Source organism: Aquarana catesbeiana, linkage group LG08, assembly GCF_042186555.1.
Source record: "Aquarana catesbeiana isolate 2022-GZ linkage group LG08, ASM4218655v1, whole genome shotgun sequence".
In the NCBI taxonomy this organism is placed as follows: Eukaryota; Metazoa; Chordata; class Amphibia; order Anura; family Ranidae; genus Aquarana; species Aquarana catesbeiana.
The window spans coordinates 7,473,754-7,495,241 of NC_133331.1; the positions used below are offsets into that span (position 1 = coordinate 7,473,754).

General features: G+C 44.1%; 1 protein-coding gene across 1 annotated transcript in view; it reads left to right on the forward strand.

Annotated features, from left to right (window-relative positions):
- The window catches only part of ARHGAP19 (Rho GTPase activating protein 19), a gene marked incomplete at its 3' end in the record, with an annotated part of 53,812 nt that extends 33,722 nt beyond the window's left edge, over positions 1-20,090 (forward strand). The window contains 3 exon segments of the mRNA XM_073595101.1: positions 8,069-8,278; positions 11,694-11,920; positions 20,004-20,090. Coding sequence (XP_073451202.1) covers positions 8,069-8,278; positions 11,694-11,920; positions 20,004-20,090 — 524 coding nt within the window.
- Between the last annotated feature and the right edge of the window lie 1,398 nt (positions 20,091-21,488).

Here is a 21,488-nt window from a genome sequence, read left to right on the forward strand (position 1 = left end):
CCTGGTAATTGGTCACCACAGGGGTGATTTTAGTATCACTTGGGTATGGCAAACCCACTACGAGAAGGAGCACAAGGCCACGTCACCTAAGCTCTTTTTTTTTTTTTTTGCAAAGTGCCTCTTTTGGTAGGCCGTTTGGCTAAATCCTGGGCAGGACTACCAGGCTACCAGGCCATAAGGCCTAGCTAATGCACCTACAATGACACTCGGGGGCGTTGCTAGGTGGCAAAAAGACCAGGGGCTTCAGACTGAAGTCAGAGCCTGGCACCAGGGGGGAGGGATGATGGGGCGGCGGGTGGTAGGGTTGTATGGTGGGGGGTGTTGCCTACCTGACCCACACTGACCTACCTGGCTGACATACACTGACCTACATGACATGGGGTTGTATGGAGGAGGGGTGTTGCCTATCGGTGCTCCTCTCAGAGACCCAAAAAAATTAAAATAGAAAAAAATGCGGCACAACTTCCCCTTATAATTATATTCATATATGAAAAAACTAGTTGTATATGATGGTGGAAACCCCGAGGATAATCCAAGTATTATTACACTCCAATCTTATTTAAACATATACTGTGCAATCTCCATACACATATAATGGTGTATAAATAGTGGTGTAAACCTCCAATCCATTCCAAAATGTACTAACATCCAATTTCCTTTTGTTGGGTATTAGCACTACACATTTTGGAATAGATTTACACCACTATTATATGTGTATGGAGATTGCACAGTATATGTTTAAATAAGATTGGAGTGTATTAATACTTGGATTACCCTTGGGGGTCTCCACCATCATTCACAATTATTTGTTCACATTTAAATTAATATAATTATAGGGAGAGGTTGCACTGACTTTTAATTTATTTTTGCATAGTTTTCTCAAGGCGTTTTAGTTTTATTTTAGGTGTTGTGTTTTTTTTTTTCTTGTTTTGTTTTAGATCAGAGTCCCCTATATCTGATCCTCTTTAGAGACAAACCATCAGTCTCTAATAGGGGGTGCTTATATACTGGGACTGTAATATAATGGCTTTCTCTAAGGAGAGGGAGGTAATATAAGGACAAACTGATCTAATGGCGGGTGCTGTTATAAGGAGAGTTTCCCTTATTTAGTAGGGGTCTCTAGGGAGGGGGGGTGGGGGTGCTGATCTAATGGGTCACCAGCAGTCAGCATCCCCTCTACATTAGCTCAGAGTCCCCTTATAACAGCACCCCCTTAGAGATCTCTATTAGATTGGGGGCTTGCTGACAGAGGGGGTGTTGCTTACAGAAAGGGGCGGGATGACAAAGGGGGGTGGCTTACAGAGAGGGGCACGCTGACAGACAGGCTGGTGGAGGGGCAGATAACGGAGAGACCTCAGTCAGGAGGAGACACAGCGCGCACCAGGCAGGGAGGCGGGACTCCGGGTGGCCGCGATCACCCACAGTCCAGCCCCGCCCCGGCTCGCCTCCACATGTGACCAGTCACCAGCTCCACCTGGCCAATGACAGACCCTTATGTCCGCCGACTGCACAGCCAATCACAGAACGCCCGCCGCCCAGCCCAGCGCTCGTACAGGCTGTATGTGACAGAGTAACACTGATGGCGGTGGGCACTGGAATCGGGATGCGCCGCTCTAGATCTTGCGGCCGGGGCCACTGGTCACAGGACGGCTGAACAGTTATGTGCCTGAGTTGCAGGCAGCTTGAAAACCGGGCACATGTGTCGACACCGGACAGGTGGCAACCCTAGTGCAGGACCCGGCACTTAGACACTCGGGGCTATTGGCCCCACATTCAGGGCTCCAGCCTCAATAGCCCCACCTTAACGACGCCTATGCGTGACACTATTTATTCTCACGTTTTTTCACTTGGGTGGAGGGTATTGACCTTGAGGGGTCCAGCAGGCTAGGTGGACCAAGTTAAACCTTGCCCCTGTAAGGAGCTTTGTACCCCGGGGGGGGTCAGGGTAGGAGTCCCATTTCTTTGGGAGATGGACTAGAGACTCCTCCTTAAGTGCACTTGTGGTTAAACTGTATGCCCGATTAAATTTTGTATTTCATTATACGGTGGGTAGAGTGGTCAGGGATTGGAGCCCCTGCTGGGTTCAGACTATCTGGTACTCCATTAGACAGATCCCCCCCCCCCTTTTTTTTTTTTCTCTCCACTGATGATGGGGGCAGAAATAGCAGGAACTTAGAAAGTCGTCCTTGTCCCCTATAATTGGTTAGTTCTCCAGCAATGCTTTCAGTGCCCGCGCAGCCAGTCCAGGAGTCCAGGGATTTGAAATCCCCACTCTTCTAGCTGTAGAGCCTCCAGGATGGATCAGAGTGATTCTGATTGGTCAGCACCATCAGAGTATTGCTCTGATCTGTCCCAGAAGCCCTGCACAGAGAAAATTGGGGATTTTGAATCCGCAAACCGCTTCAAGGGTTACCTCCTGAGCATTGACCGCTCAGCTTTCCTGGAGGTAAGTACATCACTGGGGGGGGGCATGTCCAATGCAAGGCTATGGGCTGTGCATGGCATTTGATGTGAGAGGGCATTTGACTGCCAGGGTGTAGTGGAGAAGAGGTTTCAGGTACCGGTCTAGCAGCTGGGAGGGGGCCTGTGGGAGTGGAGAATTGGGTAGGTAAAAGTGCTCTTCCCGGTCCCCATAGGCATAAATGAGCATGCAACCCTTGCAGTGCTTTGGGCACTTGGGTCCCTTAGCGTCCTCCTGTCCAATGCAAGGCTATTGCCTCCTGGTATTTGATGACATCCATAGAACTTCTCACTTCCAGAGTGTAGGGGGGGAGGAGGCTGTGGGGACCTGGAGGGAGCCTGCTGGAGCAGAAGATCGGGTAATAAGAGGGCATTTCTGGGTCCCCCTAGGCATAGAAGAGCATGTGCATTAGCGCTCCAGCACCCAATGCTCCCCCCGTGCTCTGGCAGTGGACTGACCCTTGGTGTCCTTTATGCCCAAAGCAGGGCTATGGACTGTGCATGGTATTTGATGAAGTCAGAGGAGATCCAACCGCCAGAACGTAGAGGAGAAGAGGCTGTGGGGAATGATGCAGCAGCTTGGAGGGAGTCTGTAGGACCAGAAGATCAGGTTAAAAAAAAATGCTTTTCCTGGCCCCCCCAGGCATAAACGAGCCTGTAACCCTTGAAGTGCAGTTGCACCCCCAGCATTTGCCCTTTCCGGCAGTGGACTTTGCGCTCCGGCAGTGGACTGTCCCTTGGTGCCCTCATGTCCAATGCAAGGCTATGGGGCTCTGCACATTGTTGTCAGAGTGCTGGAGCGTAGAGAAGAGGCTGCGGGGACCGGTCTAGAAGCCTGGAGGGGAGAATGTTGGAGTGGAGGCTTGAGTAAGTAAAAGTGCCCTTCCCGGTCCCCCTAGTTGTAAATGAGCATGCAACCCTTGCAGTGCATGGGCGGCCCAGCTCCCGGTGCTCCCCATGCTTTGTGTCAGTACCTAGGAGAGTGATGTAAAAAGTTGCTTTCATTTGGTTAAAAAAAAAAAAAGCAAAGGTCCCACCCACAATATACAGGTGCAGCTCAAAAAAAAAAAAATTAGAATATTAAAAAGTTATTTTATTTCAGTAATTTCATTTAAAAAGTGAAACTCCTATATTTTATATATAAATGTGTCACACACAGAGTGATAGATTTCAAGCATTTCTTTCTTTTAATTTTGATGATTTATGTTTCACAGCGAATGACACCCCAAAATTCTGTATCTCAGAAAACTAGAAAAAGTTGAATATTGTGGACTCGAGGTGTAGCACTCTAATCGGCGAATTCATTCAAAACACCTGTAAATGTTTCCTGAACCTTTAACCACTTAAGGACCAGCCTCGTTTTGAGATTTAGGTGTTTACATGTTTAAAACACTTTTTTTTTTTTTTGCTAGAAAATTACTTAGAAACCCCAAACATTTTATATTTTTTTTTTTTTTTCTAACACCCTAGAGAATAAAATGGCGGTCATTGAAATACTTTTTTTCACACCGTATTTGCGCAGCACTTTTACAAGCACACTTTTTTTGAATAAAAAAATTAGACAACAGTAAAGTTAGCCCAATTTTTTTTTATATTGTGAAAGATAATGTTACGCCGAGTAAATTGATACCCAACATGTCACGCTTCAAAATTGCGCCCGCTCGTGGAATGGCGTCAAACTTTTACCCTCAAAAATCTCCATAGGCGACGTTTAAAAAATTCTACAGGTTGCATGTTTTTAGTGTCAGAGGAGGTCTAGGGCTAGAATTATTGCTCTCGCTCTACCGATCGCGGCGATACCTCACATGTGTGGTTTGAGCACCGTTTTCATAGGTGGGCGCTACTCAGGTGTGCGTTGGCTTCTGCGCGCGAGCTCGGCGGGATGGGGAATTTAAAAAAAATGTATATTTTTTTTCTTATTTATTTTTAACACCGTTAAAAAAAAAAATTTGGTCGCTTTTATTCCTATTACAAGGAACATCTCTTGTAATAGAAAAAAAACATGACAGGATCTCTTAAATATGAGATCTGGGGGGTCAAAAAGACCTCATATCTCATAGTTTACACTAAAATGCAATAAAATAAAAAAATTTGAAAAAATGATAACAGAAAAATGTGCCTTTTAAGAGGTATGGGCGGAAGTGACGTTTTGACGTCGCTTCCGCCCTGCAGTGATATGGAGACGGGTGGGGGCCATCTTCCCCTCAATCATCCCCATACCCAGCAAGGGGACAGATGCCGATGGCTCCGGTAAGCAGCGGAGGGCACCGGATTGCGGCGGGAGAGGGGGGCCCTCTCCCACCACCGATAAAAGTGATCTTGCGGCGAATCCGGCCCGAACACGGGGATACCGGGGTTATGGCAGCTAGTTGCTGCCATAACAACAATATCCGTCCTCAAAAAAGGGACGTATATGTACATGCAGCGGTCGGCAAGTGGTTTTAAAATGGTCTCTCAGTCGGGTTCAGTAGGTGACTCAATCACGGGGAAAACTGCTGACCTGACAGTTGTCCAGAAGACAGTCATTGACACCCTCCACAAGGAGGGCAAGTCACAAAAAGGTCATCGCCAAAGAAGCTGGCTGTTCACAGAGTGCTGTATCCAAGCATATTAATGGAAAGTTTAGTGGAAGGAAACAGTGTGGTAAAAAAAGGTGCAAAATTGAATTTGATATTAGACCTGTGCACTGCCGAAAAAAATTATTATTTTTTTTTTTCTCGTTTTCATTCTTTTTTTTTTTCTGGATCATTCTCTATGATCGATATTCGTTATTTCATATGAATTTGGAAAAATTTGAATTTATCACGTTCCAATCGTATAGATGCGGTATTCGTTATTTGGATAATTCATATTAATTATGTTGTGGAAATTTTTATTAATGTCAGATGTCCCCCAGTGTCTGTTTTGCTGTAATGCGCTCATGTGAGGGAATTCGCACACACAGACGTTGGTGGAAGACCACTGGCTGCGGAAACCTTCCTGTGGACACGGCAGATCTGTCTGTTTGATCTGTAAGGATGTTTGTCTCACCGAGGGACTGGCCACTCCATGGCGATCGCATCTAAATATTTAAGTAAGCAGATCTGCGTACATGGGAACCATAGCATAACCATACAAAATGATGGCCCACTGAGCCATGATAGAGTGGCCCCCCTCTCCTGCCGCAATCCGGTGCCCTCCGCTGCTTACTGGAGCCATCGGCAGCGGCGGAGGCGATCGCATCTGTACCCTTGCTGGGTATGGGGATGATGGCTCGGGTCATTGGTAGCGGTGGGAATGTGCACACGATCGTGTTCAGAGCCATATAGGTAATGTTCAAATTGTGGGTCCTTTGTGTCTCACAGGATGCTCGCCGCATGGCTCTGCACACGACCATCTGCACACGTCACTACTGTATTTCTATTTGAATATATACTTGTGTGGTGATTGGTTCTTTTGAAAGAATACAAGTGTCTGGCTGATTCTGAAGCCACCACCTTCCTTTGTTATTCATGTTGACAGTATAAATAAACGGAGTAAAGCATTCTATGGAGGATTCTGCTGAGCTCAAGGTGATACCAGCGTCTGTCTGTGTTGGAGACATACAAGCGCGCTTTCCCGGCATTATATAAAAGAGCTGTTTTTGTGTTTTTAAGCGTAAAGAAATTATTTGCTTATAGGGAGAAGCTTAAAATTTCCCGGACAGTTACGTTCACTAACAGCCAAATTTGAAAGGGAATTCCAATACCTATAATTTAATAATAAATAACAACAAAAACTATAATAGCGGTTAATATACTTAAAGCGAAGTTCCACACAAAAATGGAACTTCCGCTTTTCGGAACCCTCCCCCCCTCCGGTGTCACATTTGGCACCTTTCAGGGAGGAGGGGGGTGCAGATACCTGTCTAAGGCATGGACCACTTGGGACAGGCAGCGCGACTCGCGCATGCGCAGTAGGGAACCGGGAAGTGAAGCCGCAACGCTTCACTTCCTGATTCCCTCACCTAGGATGGCGGCGGCAGCTGCCGAGAACCGAGCGGGTTCTCGGCGTCCCCTGCCGACATCGCTGGACCCCGGGACAGGTAAGTGGCCATGTATTAAAAGTCAGCAGCTGCAGTATTTGTAGCTGCTGGCTTTTAAAATTTTTTTTTTTTTGGCGCTTTAATAATTTAATTATAATAGAATGTTTTTTGTTCTTTTTTTGGATCTTTGTTCTTTTTTGGATTTATGTTCTTTTTTCGCATTCTCGTTCTTCTTTTTCGCATTCTCGTTCTTCTTCTTTTTCGCATTCTCGTTCTTCTTCTTTTTCGCATTCTCGTTCTTCTTCTTTTTCGCATTCTCGTTCTTCTTCTTTTTCGCATTCTCGTTCTTCTTCTTTTTCGCATTCTCGTTCTTCTTTTTTGGATTTTCGTTTTGTCAGAAAATTAGATTTTGGAAAAATTAGTTAACCGGTCTTTTGTTAATTCGGATGTTTCAGAATTAACGAATATGCTGAATTTTTTTTTTTTTTTTTTACGGAAATTTTTTTTAAAAGGAATTGCAGTCTATTAGATATAGTAGCAAAGGGAAGAAAAAAAAAAGACATTTCCTACTAGTAAATTATAGGATGGGTGATGAAGGATCATCTCCCCAAGGAAACCAATGACAAAAAAAAACCCCAAAAAAACTAAAAGAAGTGTTTTTTTTTTTTTTTTTTTTTTTTTTTTTTTTTTTTTACCCTTCCCGAATGGAAAAAAAAAAAAAATCTGTGTCCTTTTTCCATCCTGTAATAACGCAGTGTTGTGTTTTTTTTTTTTTTTTTTTTTTTCTTTCATTTGTGGTAGAGTATATCTTTACCAATACTATCAAAAGGAAGAAAAAGCAATATTCAGCTTTTTTTAACTATATGATAGACTTCATTATATAAATTGCAATGTTCCATAATAAACTGTAAGTGAAGATGGGTACATTTTAGAGCTTGTTCCTAAAAAGAAATGAGTATTAAAAATACAATAATAATATGTAGGGGTCCCGCCACCCGCGACTCTAATCTTCCCTCTTTTTTGCAGAGAACATCTGCGGCGGACGTCTTCAGTGCTTGTCAGATGTCTGCATTTCACACAGCATGTTGGGATTCTACCCGCTGCCAGATATAGATATATATTTCTTTTTATAAGCAACAACATTGCATCAACCACTTGCTCACGAATATATATCTATATATCTATATATCTATATATAGATTGTGTGTGTGTGTGTGTGTGTGTGTGTGTGTGTGTGTATATATATATATATATATATATATATATATATATATATATATATATATATATATATATATATATACACACACAATGTATGTACTGTCATTAAGTGGGTATAACAGCTGCAGCTATGGGTTTAGTATGTGTATAATATAATAAATATATATATTTGTAATTATGTTATAGGGAAGGGAGGAGGCAGGGAGAAAAACATTTAAAAAAAAAAAAAGGGGGGGGGGGGGGTCGAGGTCCGCTTTAATTTTTTTGGGCACGCCATGTATAAGGTATTCTAAGGTATATCTTCTAAAATTGATCCTGCTTAGAATGGTTTCCAAAATTAAACCCCCCCCCCCCCCCCCCCCGTATTCTAATTGCACTCCATAGATCTGCGCACAGAAGGTTTATTCCGAATCCCCGGGAACAGCAACCGCCAGCAAATCCTCAAAGACTGTCTGAACAGCGGGGCGGATCTGGATGTGGATTCCGGGGAGTTTCACCCCAATGATGTGGCCACCATACTGAAGATGTTCCTGGGAGAGCTGCCTGAACCTCTGCTGACGCACCGCCATTATCTCGCTCATTTAAAGATCGCAGGTAAGACCAGCCGTCCAATCGGGACGCAGGAAAACCTTTTTATGTCATTGTGACTGTTCCTGTACATTGTTCCAGCGTGGACCTACTCTGTGTATATACCATACCTGTAGGATCCTTCTGGAAGCTGGAAATCACTGTATAGATACTGCTACTACACCCCTACTATACCCCTACTACACTGCCACTATACCCCTACTACACTGCCACTATACCCCTACTACACTGCCACTATACCCCTACTACACTGCCACTATACCCCTACTACACTGCCACTATACCCCTACTACACTGCCACTATACCCCTACTACACTGCCACTATACCCCTACTATACCCCTACTACACTACCACTATACCTCTACTACACTGCCACTATACCCCTACTACACTGCCACTATACCCCTACTACACCCCTTCTACACTGCAACTGTACCCCTACTATAACCCCTACTATACTCCTACTACACCCCTACTACACTGCAACTATACCCCTACTTCACTGCCACTATACCCCTACTACACTGCCACTATAGCCCTACTACACTGCCACTATAGCCCTACTACACTGCCACTATAGCCCTACTACACTACCACTATACCCCTACTACACTACCACTATACCCCTACTACACTACCACTATACCCCTACTACACTGCCACTATACCTCTACTACACTGCCACTATACCTCTACTACACTGCCACTATACCCCTACTACACTGCCACTATACCCCTACTACACCCCTTCTACACTGCAACTGTACCCCTACTATAACCCCTACTATACTCCTACTACACCCCTACTACACTGCAACTATACCCCTACTTCACTGCCACTATACCCCTACTACACCCCTACTACACTGCAACTGTACCCCTACTATACCCCTACTACACTGCAACTATACCCCTACTACACTGCATCTACACCCCTACTTCATTGCAACTGTACCCCTACTATACCCCTACTACACTGCATCCCTACTACACTGCAACTGTACCCCTACTACACTGCATCCCTACTACACTGCAACTGTACCCCTACTATACCCCTACTACACTGCAACTATACCCCTACTACACTGCCACTATACCCCTACTACACCCCTACTACACTGCCACTATACCCCTACTACACTGCCACTATACCCTTACTATACCCCTACTACACTGCATCTACACACCTACTTCACTGCAACTGTACCCCTACTATACCCCTACTATACCCCTACTACACCCCTTCTACACTGCAACTATACCCCTACTATAACCCCTACTATACTCCTACTACACCCCTACTTCACTGCCACTATACCCCTACTACACTGCATCTACACCCCTACTTCACTGCAACTGTACCCCTACTATACCCCTACTACACTGCATCCCTACTAGACTGCAACTATACCCCTACTACACCCCTACTGTACCCCTACTACACTGCATCCCTACTACACTGCAACTGTACCCCTACTATACCCCTACTACACTGCAACTATACCCCTACTACACTGCATCTACACCCCTACTTCACTGCAACTGTACCCCTACTATACCCCTACTACACCCCTTCTACACTGCAACTATACCCCTACTATACTCCTACTACACCCCTACTACACTGCAACTATACCCCTACTTCACTGCCACTATACCCCTACTACACCCCTACTACACTGCAACTGTACCCCTACTATACCCCTACTACACTGCAACTATACCCCTACTACACTGCATCTACACCCCTACTTCACTGCAACTGTACCCCTACTATACCCCTACTACACTGCATCCCTACTAGACTGCACCTATACCCCTACTACACCCCTACTGTACCCCTACTACACTGCATCCCTACTTCACTGCAACTGTACCCCTACTGTACCCCTACTACACTGCATCCCTACTAGACTGCAACTATACCCCTACTACACTGCAACTGTACCCCTACTGTACCCCTACTACACTGCATCCCTACTACACTGCAACTGTACCCCTACTATACCCCTACTACACTGCAACTATACCCCTACTACACTGCATCTACACACCTACTTCACTGCAACTGTACCCCTACTATACCCCTACTACACCCCTACTACACCCCTTCTACACTGCAACTATACCCCTACTATAACCCCTACTATACTCCTACTACACCCCTACTACACTGCAACTATACCCCTACTTCACTGCCACTATACACCTACTACACCCCTACTACACTGCATCTACACCCCTACTTCACTGCAACTGTACCCCTACTATACCCCTACTACACTGCATCCCTACTAGACTGCAACTATACCCCTACTACACTGCAACTGTACCCCTACTGTACCCCTACTACACTGCATCCCTACTAGACTGCACCTATACCCCTACTACACCCCTACTGTACCCCTACTACACTGCATCCCTACTACACTGCAACTGTACCCCTACTATACCCCTACTACACTGCAACTATACCCCTACTACACTGCATCTACACCCCTACTTCACTGCAACTGTACCCCTACTATACCCCTACTACACCCCTTCTACACTGCAACTATACCCCTACTATACTCCTACTACACCCCTACTACACTGCAACTATACCCCTACTATAACCCCTACTATACTCCTACTACACCCCTACTTCACTGCCACTATACCCCTACTACACCCCTACTACACTGCAACTGTACCCCTACTTCACTGCAACTGTACCCCTACTGTACCCCTACTACACTGTACCCCTACTACACTGCAACTGTACCCCTACTACACTGCAACTTTACTCCTACTATACCCCTATTACACTGCAACTGTACCCCTACTATACCCCTACTACACTGCAACCCACCCCTACTATACCCCTACTATACCCCTACTACACTGCAACCCACCCCTACTATACCGCTACTATACCCCTACTATACTGCTACTCCTGTAATCTTCGGCTTCCACAGGTACAGCATAGGGCTGGGGAAAAAATTGATTTGAATCTTGAATCGAGTTGAGAGGTCAAATCGATTCAAATTTTCAGCAAATCGACTCAGATTTTTATTTTTTTTTGGGGGGAGAAAATCGTCCAGCTCTAGTACAGCACATACATGCTTACAGGAGTCCAAGGTGGACCAATCGAATCTAAATATTACTGTCTCTAGAATTCAGTGTTATTAAAGCCAAAACTGTCATATATTGCAGCTTTCCGATCATTCGATGTGGTGGCCGCATTCATTTTTTTTTCTTTGTTATTATTTTTCTTTCTTTTTATTTTTTTACACCAGATCACACTTTATAATCAGTTACATTTTTTTTTCTTCCTTATGGGATAAAGATTTTCCACAAATAAATAAAAGGCGATGATTGTAAGTCTGGAGACGGTCGATGTGGGTTTTGTAACACCGTCTCCCTCCTCTTCACAGATCTGATGCTCTTGGATGAGAAGGGGAACCGCACCGGGACCCCCGATAAAGAGCGCCAGATGGAGGCGCTGCAGCTCCTCTTCCTGCTCCTCCCATCCCCCAACAGGAACCTCCTCAAACTGCTGCTGGATCTCCTCTACCAAACGGCCAAGAAACAAGACCGCAACAAGATGTCCGCCCACAACCTGGCGCTGATGTTCGCCCCGCACATCGTATGGCCGAAGAACGTAAGTATCCTCCGTGTGGGGGGGGGGGGGGGTTCCGGCTGCTCTTCTAATGGATGGCGGGGAAACGGGCGCGAGATCTCTCTCCTTCCAAATCTCGGCTGCCGAAATACGAATTTTTATAAATGCAAATCAAGAATCGCCGTCTTCCCGGAGAACGGACAAATTGTCGCCAAGCGTGACGCATGACGAGCGCGGAGGAAGTTCGCTGGAGAATGAAGTGAATGTCTTCCAATGTGAATCTCTTCCCGAAATATATTGTAATTGCGTCACGTGACGCCGCGTTCTGGAAACGTTCTCCGAGATCCGAAATGTACCATCAATGTGGGAGGGATACACGAGGATTTCATTTATATTTATGAGTGCGATGGAAGAACAGAAATGTAATGTCTTCAGTACATAGATTGATGGAGGCAACCGAAGGGTTAATGCTGAAAAAATACATCTTGTAAATTCTAGAAGAGTGGGCGGAGCTCTTTATTTTCTCAGAATGTCCGACCAATAATCCTCCGAGATCGATCGATAAATATATGGGATGATGCATTTCCTCCCACTGACACCAATGATGGGACACTATTCCTCCCACTGATACCAATGATGGGACACTATTCCTCCCACTGATACCAATGACGGGGCACTATTCCTCCCACTGATACCAATGATGGGACACTATTCCTTCCACTGACACCAATGATGGGACACTATTCCTCCCACTGATACCAATGATGGGACACTATTCCTCCCACTGACACCAATGATGGGACACTATTCCTTCCACTGACACCAATGATGGGACACTATTCCTCCCACTGATACCAATGATGGGACACTATTCCTCCCACTGACACCAATGATGGGACACTATTCCTCCCACTGACACCAATGATGGGACACTATTCCTCCCACTGACACCAATGATGGGGCACTATTCCTCCCACTGACACCAATGATGGGGCACTATTCCCCCCACTGATACCAATGATGGGACACTATTCCCCCCACTGATACCAATGATGGGACACTATTCCCCCCACTGATACCAATGATGGGACACTATTCCTCCCACTGACACCAATGATGGGACACTATTCCTCCCACTGATACCAATGATGGGACACTATTCCTCCCACTGACACCAATGATGGGGCACTATTCCTCCCACTGATACCAATGATGGGACACTATTCCCCCCACTGATACCAATGATGGGACACTATTCCTCCCACTGATACCAATGATGGGGCACTATTCCTCCCACTGATACCAATGATGGGGCACTATTCCTCCCACTGACACCAATGATGGGGCACTATTCCTCCCACTGATACCAATGATGGGGCACTATTCCTCCCACTGATACCAATGATGGGACACTATTCCCCCCACTGATACCAATGATGGGACACTATTCCCCCCACTGATACCAATGATGGGACACTATTCCTCCCGCTGATACCAATGATGGGGCACTATTCCAGCCCTGTGAGCACCTCCCAGCAGCTGTGATTTTCTATCATCGGCGGGAATTCCTTTGGGGACTACCAGAACTAGTGTCCCCAATGAAAGATTTCCCCTCATTACTTTTCTGGGGCGACCCAAAATTTGGGGATTTTCTTTTACTTTCAATGATAATAGTAAACAGGACAACTAGAGAGAGTGAATCTCCTTAATGGGGGGGGGGGGGCACAGACCGCAATAAAAATTTGACAGGGGCTCTAATCCCTCTCCATTCTGTCTAAAACTAAAAAAAAAAAAAGTTTTGCCTTTTTAGTTATACTTTTATTATTAGTTCAATGGCATTTTTAATAAACTGCCCACTAGGTGGTGCTTTTTCCCTTTCTATACACGAGCGGCGGGGGAAATCGCATGCGATAATTTGCGCCAATTTATTTTTATTGTATTGACGCAAACCGCACAGTATAGGTGCTCGCCAATAAAAATAAAACTGACAAATCCTGAAATGCAGTAAATATAAAGATAAACTAGTAAAAAGTGTAAAAAAAAAAAAAAAAAAAAAAAAAGAAGAATGTTGGAATAATTTTAATGTACATTTTAAAAACACCTGACACGACCTCTGATGGGAAATGGCGGTTTTCTTCGCGGTTACTAATCGCTCTCCATTCTTCTGGCGTCGTCTGATTTCTGTACTCGCTGTTCTCATATGTGGGAGGCGGCATGCTGGCTTTATATGTCAGCCGTACATATTACACGGCGCGGAGCGCGGGAGGTCAGCGTGCCGCCAGTCATTTCAGGCAGACGTCTTTTGAAATGCAAATTAAAGATAAATGGTTAAGAGCCTCTTAAGGCATCTATACAAAGAAAAAAAATAATGACCCGCGGCTCGTCACATGGCTCCGCAAAATCGTCTGATGGGGCGAATGTTGGGTACGTTTTTTGTTGAATTGTCCATTTGGGCCTCACCTGATCGAGTCACTGCCATTAAATATTAAACTTGCTGATTGTAGTCGCTGTAATTATACTTCCATTACTTCCAATGCATTTGTGGTCTAGAGCCGAGATCTACAAACTACGGCACACGGGCCACATGTGTCCCTTTACTAAGCTTTACATGGACCTTTGGGCACTATTCCGCCCACTGACACCAATGGTGGGGCACTATTCCTCCCACTGACACCAATGATAGGACACTATTCCTCCCACTGACACCAATGGTGGGGCACTATTCCTCCCACTGACCCCAATGGTGGGGCACTATTCCTCCCACTGACCCCAATGGTGGGGCACTATTCCGCCCACTGACACCAATGGTGGGGCACTATTCCGCCCACTGACACCAATGGTGGGGCACTATTCCGCCCACTGACACCAATGGTGGGGCACTATTCCGCCCACTGACACCAATGGTGGGGCACTATTCCGCCCACTGACACCAATGGTGGGGCACTATTCCTTCCACTGACACCAATGGTGGGGCACTATTCCTCCCACTGACACCAATGGTGGGGCACTATTCCTTCCACTGACACCAATGGTGGGGCACTATTCCTCCCACTGACACCAATGGTGGGGCACTATTCCTTCCACTGACACCAATGGTGGGGCACTATTCCTCCCATTGACACCAATGGTGGGGCACAAAAGAAAAGAGGGAGATGGGGCACAACTACCCAATTCATTCTAAACATTCAGGGTTCGTTGACAGGGCTTTTTTTTTTTTTTTTTTTTTTTTTTTTTTTTTTTTTTTCAGAATAGGTGCAGGTACTCCCCCTTTCTGAGTCTGCCCTTGTCTCCACCCCCTATCCACCTCTGAGCACCATCACTTGGTTCCAACCCCTACCCACCTCCGAGCACCATCACTTGGTTCCAACCCCTACCCACCATCACTTGGTTCCAACTCCTACCCACCTCCGAACACCATCACTTGGTTCCAACCCCTACCCACCTCCGAGCACCATCACTTGGTTCCAACCCCTACCCACCATCACTTGGTTCCAACCCCTACCCACCTCCGAGCACCATCATTTGGTTCCAACCTCTACCCACCTCCGAGCACCATCATTTGGTTCCAACCTCTACCCACCTCCGAGCACCATCACTTGGTTCCAACCCCTACCCACCATCACTTGGTTCCAACCCCTACCCACCATCACTTGGTTCCAACCCCTACCCACCATCACTTGGTTCCAACCCCTACCCACCTCCGAGCACCATCACTTGGTTCCAACCCCTACCGACCATCACTTGGTTCCAACCCCTACCGACCATCACTTGGTTCCAACCCCTACCGACCATCACTTGGTTCCAACCCCTACCGACCATCACTTGGTTCCAACCCCTACCGACCATCACTTGGTTCCAACCCCTACCGACCATCACTTGGTTCCAACCCCTACCGACCATCACTTGGTTCCAACCCCTACCGACCATCACTTGGTTCCAACCCCTACCGACCATCACTTGGTTCCAACCCCTACCGACCATCACTTGGTTCCAACCCCTACCGACCATCACTTGGTTCCAACCCCTACTGACCATCACTTGGTTCCAACCCCTACCCACCTCCCAGTACTGCCCCTTTTAGAGAATACAGAAATGCGTATAAATTACAAAGTAATTTTGTATGGAATTTGTTAATAAGAAAAGCAGTAAAACCGATAGCCAGCAACAGTAACCCCCCCCACTACAAAATACCCCCTTTCCCAGAAACTATAGGTCCACTCCAGCAACTTTAGACCCCACTAGCAATAAAACTGTAGATGTCATAACAACCAGCATCAATAGACCCCTCCCAACAATAATAGACCCCCCCTTTCCCCAGTGACAATGAGTCCCCCAGCAACAATAGACCCTCCAGCACATCCCGCCACCCCTCTTCATTATTTATTTTCAGTGCTGGAGGTGCCGGAACTGCTTTCCTGCTAAAAATAAAGCTTTGGTTGTTGTTTGTTCAACATTGCAAGAATACACTGATATTCAGATATTAAACTTCCTGAGTCCTAGTTCACCACCATCAAGAACAGATTTTTGCATAGTTCCAGGCTTCTCATTGGTTTTGGTCCCTTTACCAATCATGGAGGCCCCCCAATTTATTCCAGGATGTCAACTGCAACTGTGTATCAAATCTGATAGAAGAAATAGAAAAAATAAGGGTGGAAGAGAGGGGTAGGGTAGGGGTAGGATAAGTGGAGTAGGATCACAGTAGGGGAGAGAGAATCCATAATCTCATCAATGAATGCCCGAGATTTTTTTTTTTTCAACCAAGTAAGTATGCTTTTCTGCAAGGCCCTGCCATGATATGGCATGATATGGAGGCTCATGCCAGGGCCTTGCAATCATCGGTAACCATATAAAGAATCCATGGAGTTCATTTTGGTATGAAGTAGTTTATTTTTATCGTATTTGGGCAATTCGTTCCTCCATCCCCCTCATATGACCTATTACAACTATCCATTCTCTAGCCGTAGGGTTGTTTTGGTTGTATGCCAATGTTTAGGTATCAATTCCCTTGGCCCAAAAGGATTTTGATGGCTAGGCTAGAGTGGACCCCACATTACTGTGTTGTCAAGTTGGGGCACATCTTTTTGCATTCTGACAACTGACCACATTATATCCTTAATGGCACTGGCCTTTGCAGCCTTGTTGAAACTTTCTACCCCAATAGAAGACTTGAAATTTTTTTTTGGTTTCAAGGAAACCCAGCTAAATTCAAATCTTTGGGGGTCAGTGAGAAAAATGCTTTCCCCTACATCAGCCTTTCTCCAACCGAGAGGAACTCTTGAAATAACTTTCCGGTCTCAGGGAATCTCTGCTAAAAATGACTAGATCTACATCTCAGAATACGTTTGTGTATTGGTCAGTGGGAAGAATGCTCCTTAGACTTGTGCTCATTTGGAAGAATGACCCCCTTACAAATAGCTACAAAGATGAGTGGTATTAGTGGGAACATATCTAAGAGGCAGAAATTGCTCAAGGAACCCCCAACAACCTCTGGAGAAACCCTGCCCTACAGTGATGGTGAGAATGCAAATTAAAAAGAAAATTCAGGCGCTATGCAATGTTACTCAATTCATAAATGGTGGAACAAAACTGAGATCCCTCGCAGCTGGAAGGTGACGCATAAGCAAGAAGGGGACTTCCATCTTAACAAGTGTAGAGTATGGTGATCCCATCCCTTACATAGTAGACCATAGAAGAAAGAATCCCCCTTAGATTGGGACTTTGACAGACCACCAACTCTTCAGATAAAAAATATATATGTTTTATTGATATGCTTAAAAAAGACGTGAAAGTGTCTATAACATACAGAGTAAAAATCATTCCATACAAAATTGATACAAAATATAAACAGAGAATATATACAAGATGAAAATAGTGGATGTACTCTCATGGGGTAGTGTACCCTAATACCCGACGCGTTTCTGGTACCTTCATCAGGGGTTTGAGAGTTGTAAGTATTTTATACATGTATGGATTCCAATGGAATGACTTTGTGTTCAGGTAGCACCCATGGCCCCTAAGATCAAATAGCGTATTTTCATATGCCCCAGACCCTGGCCATATAAGAATATTACATTTATTGTATTGCCGATATCCAAGAACAGTAAGTGAGCCAACTAGGGATGAGCATTCGTTAGAACCTGTAACATGCCGGCTGCATGCCGGAAGGATCAATATCCAAAGACAGTCCCATGATGGTTGGCTCCTAAGTGTCACCCTTCGGATATTCGGGTCCAGTGAGGGGTGCCTTCCCCTATTAGTGCTCACGAGCACTTGAGCACCAACACATGAGCACCAAATTGTTGCCCAAACATATCGATGTAACCACAAAAATCCTTAATGGAAGCATTGGGTATTCTATAAATCTGTACAGCCACACACCAGTGTTGTAGAAGTGTTGTAGATGTAGCTCCACATCAATAGAAGACCAAAACAGTTGATGCAAACAAGTAAAATCTATTGTTGGTCCAACGACAAACTTAAAAGAGAGAAAGAAGCTAATATGTGCGCTTCTATTGAGGATTTATGTGGTTCTAATGATGGTGAGAATGCCACCCTACAGATAACTAAAAAACTAATTGGTGTTATGCCACAGGTTCTGCCATGTGGTGTTGGCCCTAAAACTACTCGGCCACCTTCAAGTGGAAGTTTAGATCAGCCACAGTTTAAAGAACCACTAGCACCATCTGAGGGGAACCCTAGGGTTCCACCTAACCCTGGTGGAGAAAGGTTGGCCCCAGAACTATGCAGACACTCCCAAATGGAAGGTATTTCAGGGTTTAATAGGAGGTCAGTCAATCGGCTCAAGGAACCCATAGCAACCTCTGGAGGAATTCTAAGGTTCCACAGAACCCTGGTGGAGAATGGTTGGCCCCAGAACTATGCAGACACTCTCAAATGGAAGGTATTTCAGGGTTTAATAGGAGGTCAGTCAATCTGCTCAAGGAACCCATAGCAACCTCTGGAGGAATTTTAGGGTTCCACAGAACCCTGGTGGAGAATGGTTGGCCCCAGAACTATGCAGACACTCTCAAATGGAAGGTATTTCAGGGTTTAATAGGAGGTCAGTCAATCTGCTCAAGGAACCCATAGCAACCTCTGGAGGAATTCTAAGGTTCCACAGAACCCTGGTGGAGAATGGTTGGCCCCAGAACTATGCAGACACTCTCAAATGGAAGATATTTCATTGTTTAATAGGAGGTCAGTCAGTCCGCTCAAGAAACCCATAGCAACCTCTGGAGGAATTCTAGGGTTACATAGAACCCTGGTGGAGAATGGTTGGCTCCAAAACTCTGCAGACACTATCAAATGGGAAGGTAATATACAACAATGCCACCCTTGCTAACAGCTAAAAAAACAAAAGAATTGATGTTCTACCGCTAACTCTGCCAAGTGGCGTTGCAGGCACCCTCACATGAAAGGTTAATCAGGGGAAGCTAAATTGGGGTTTAATGGGAGGTGAATCAATTCGCTCAAGGAACCCCTAGAAACCTCTGGAGGAACCCTAGCAAGAAGTACAACATCCTGTGCTCAAGTGTGGTGCCCAGAAACCAGTTGGTTTTTCACTGTTCCAATTCAGATGTGTGTAAGGCCACCACGCTTTTGATGCCCTCTGGGGATGCCCTGAAATACACAGCACTGGAACAACAACAAAACAATGGCATACCAGCCTAGCGCATTACCTTTTTATATATCATTTATTAATAAACGCAAATATTATAATTAGAAACACATACATTTATGAAACCCATCAACATATTCCAAAATCAAAGACACCAGATCTGCTGAACATGCTCTTCATCATGAGAAGAAGCCATCCAGGTCTACTAAGTCTGACCCGTTTCAAGTGGGAATCCTCTCTTCATTTGAGCTAAACTTGGGATTCCCCTTGAAACACGCCACCTATAGTAGACCTGGTTTGGCTTCTTCTCACGTTTGAAGAGTAAGGGCAGCAGATCTGGCGTCTTTGACTTTGGAATATATTCCACAGAACCCTGATTGATTATGGCTGGCCTGGAGCCTTGGATAGACTGTTCTAAGCAGTGTTAAAGTATGTAGATACCTTTTTAATATCTGGCAGTGTCTCTACATTTAGGATCTGATGTTGATGCCTCTGTTTGCATTACAGGTCACAGCAAATGATTTGCAAGAACATATAATAAAGCTGACAAATGGAGTGACATTTATGATAAAACATTCTCAAAAACTTTTTAAGGTAAGCAGAGCCATGTATTTGTCTGTTTTTGTAAAAAAAAAAAAAAGTTTTATTACAGGGGGCTAAAGGACCTATTTCTGTTTTGCTGTATCATATTGTTTTCAGTTACAATAATATAATGAAATTGTACTTTGTTTCAAGGCTATTAAAATAATATTTTTTTTAGTTTGTGAGGCATGCCAACACTGTTAAGCCTCCTAATGCTAATTTTAAGGGTACAAAACAAGGTTCTTGTATTTACTTAAACGTTACTATAATGGTTTTAGGTAGGGTCGCACCTATAATAGTATCGGTGCCGAGTATTTGCACAAATATCGGTACTCGTGCAAATGCACCGATACCTGAAACCGATACTTTCTGGCTCTTTTTCGCTGTCAGCGGATCTCCCCGGTGTTAAAGAAGTCCGGTAATTGGAGATGTAAAAAAAAACCCCAAAAAGCAGCCGGCAATGTTTATTAACAACATTGCTCAGCCCTGAAACACTAAAATAAAAAGAAACATTGTTTCTTTTTGTATCTTTTGTTTCTTCATCTGCAGATCAAAGGGATGAACAAATGTTCCTCTGTTTAACCCCTTATAAACCCTTAATTTACTCTAATCAGCCTTAATTAACTCCCTATTCTCCTATTCTCCTCCATTTTAATTATTATTTTCCTGCTTTTTTTTTTTTTTTCTTTTGTTCACGTCTATTTTATAAACGATAAACAATTAAAAATTTTTGTTTGCTTTGTGGGTATATATATATATATATATATATATATATATATATATATATATATATATATATATATATATATGGGTATATATATATATATATATATATATATATATATATATATATATATATATATATATATATATATATATATATATATATATATATATATATATATATATATATATAAAAATTTTTACATTGAAAAAGCGTAAAATTAAAAAAAATCAATTTTATTTAATTTGTAAATAACTTTTCAATGCTTTTGTACCATTGCTAACAGCTGAAGTTTAAAACAAAACACTTGGCAGTAGGAATCGGTATCGGCGAGTACTAAAAAAAAAAAGAATCGGTACTTGTACTCGTAAAAAAAAAAAAAAAAAATGGTATCGGTGCATTCCTGGTTTTAGGTCCAATTTATTTTATTTTTTTTTTTATTTTCATGTTTGATTTTTTTTTTTTTTTTTTCCTTTAAACTCTTTACAAAAAATATATTTATTTTCTGTTTTTTCTAGATTTCTTCTACTTAAAATTTTAGATTTTTGCAATGTCCCAGTAGCTGGACATTCACTTTTTTTTTTTTTTTTTTTTTTTTTTTTGCAGTTTACAACATGCAGACTTTTACTTTTTGTAACCGATTTTCTGGGTGGTTTGCTCTCCAAATAACGTCTGCTAGGCTTCCT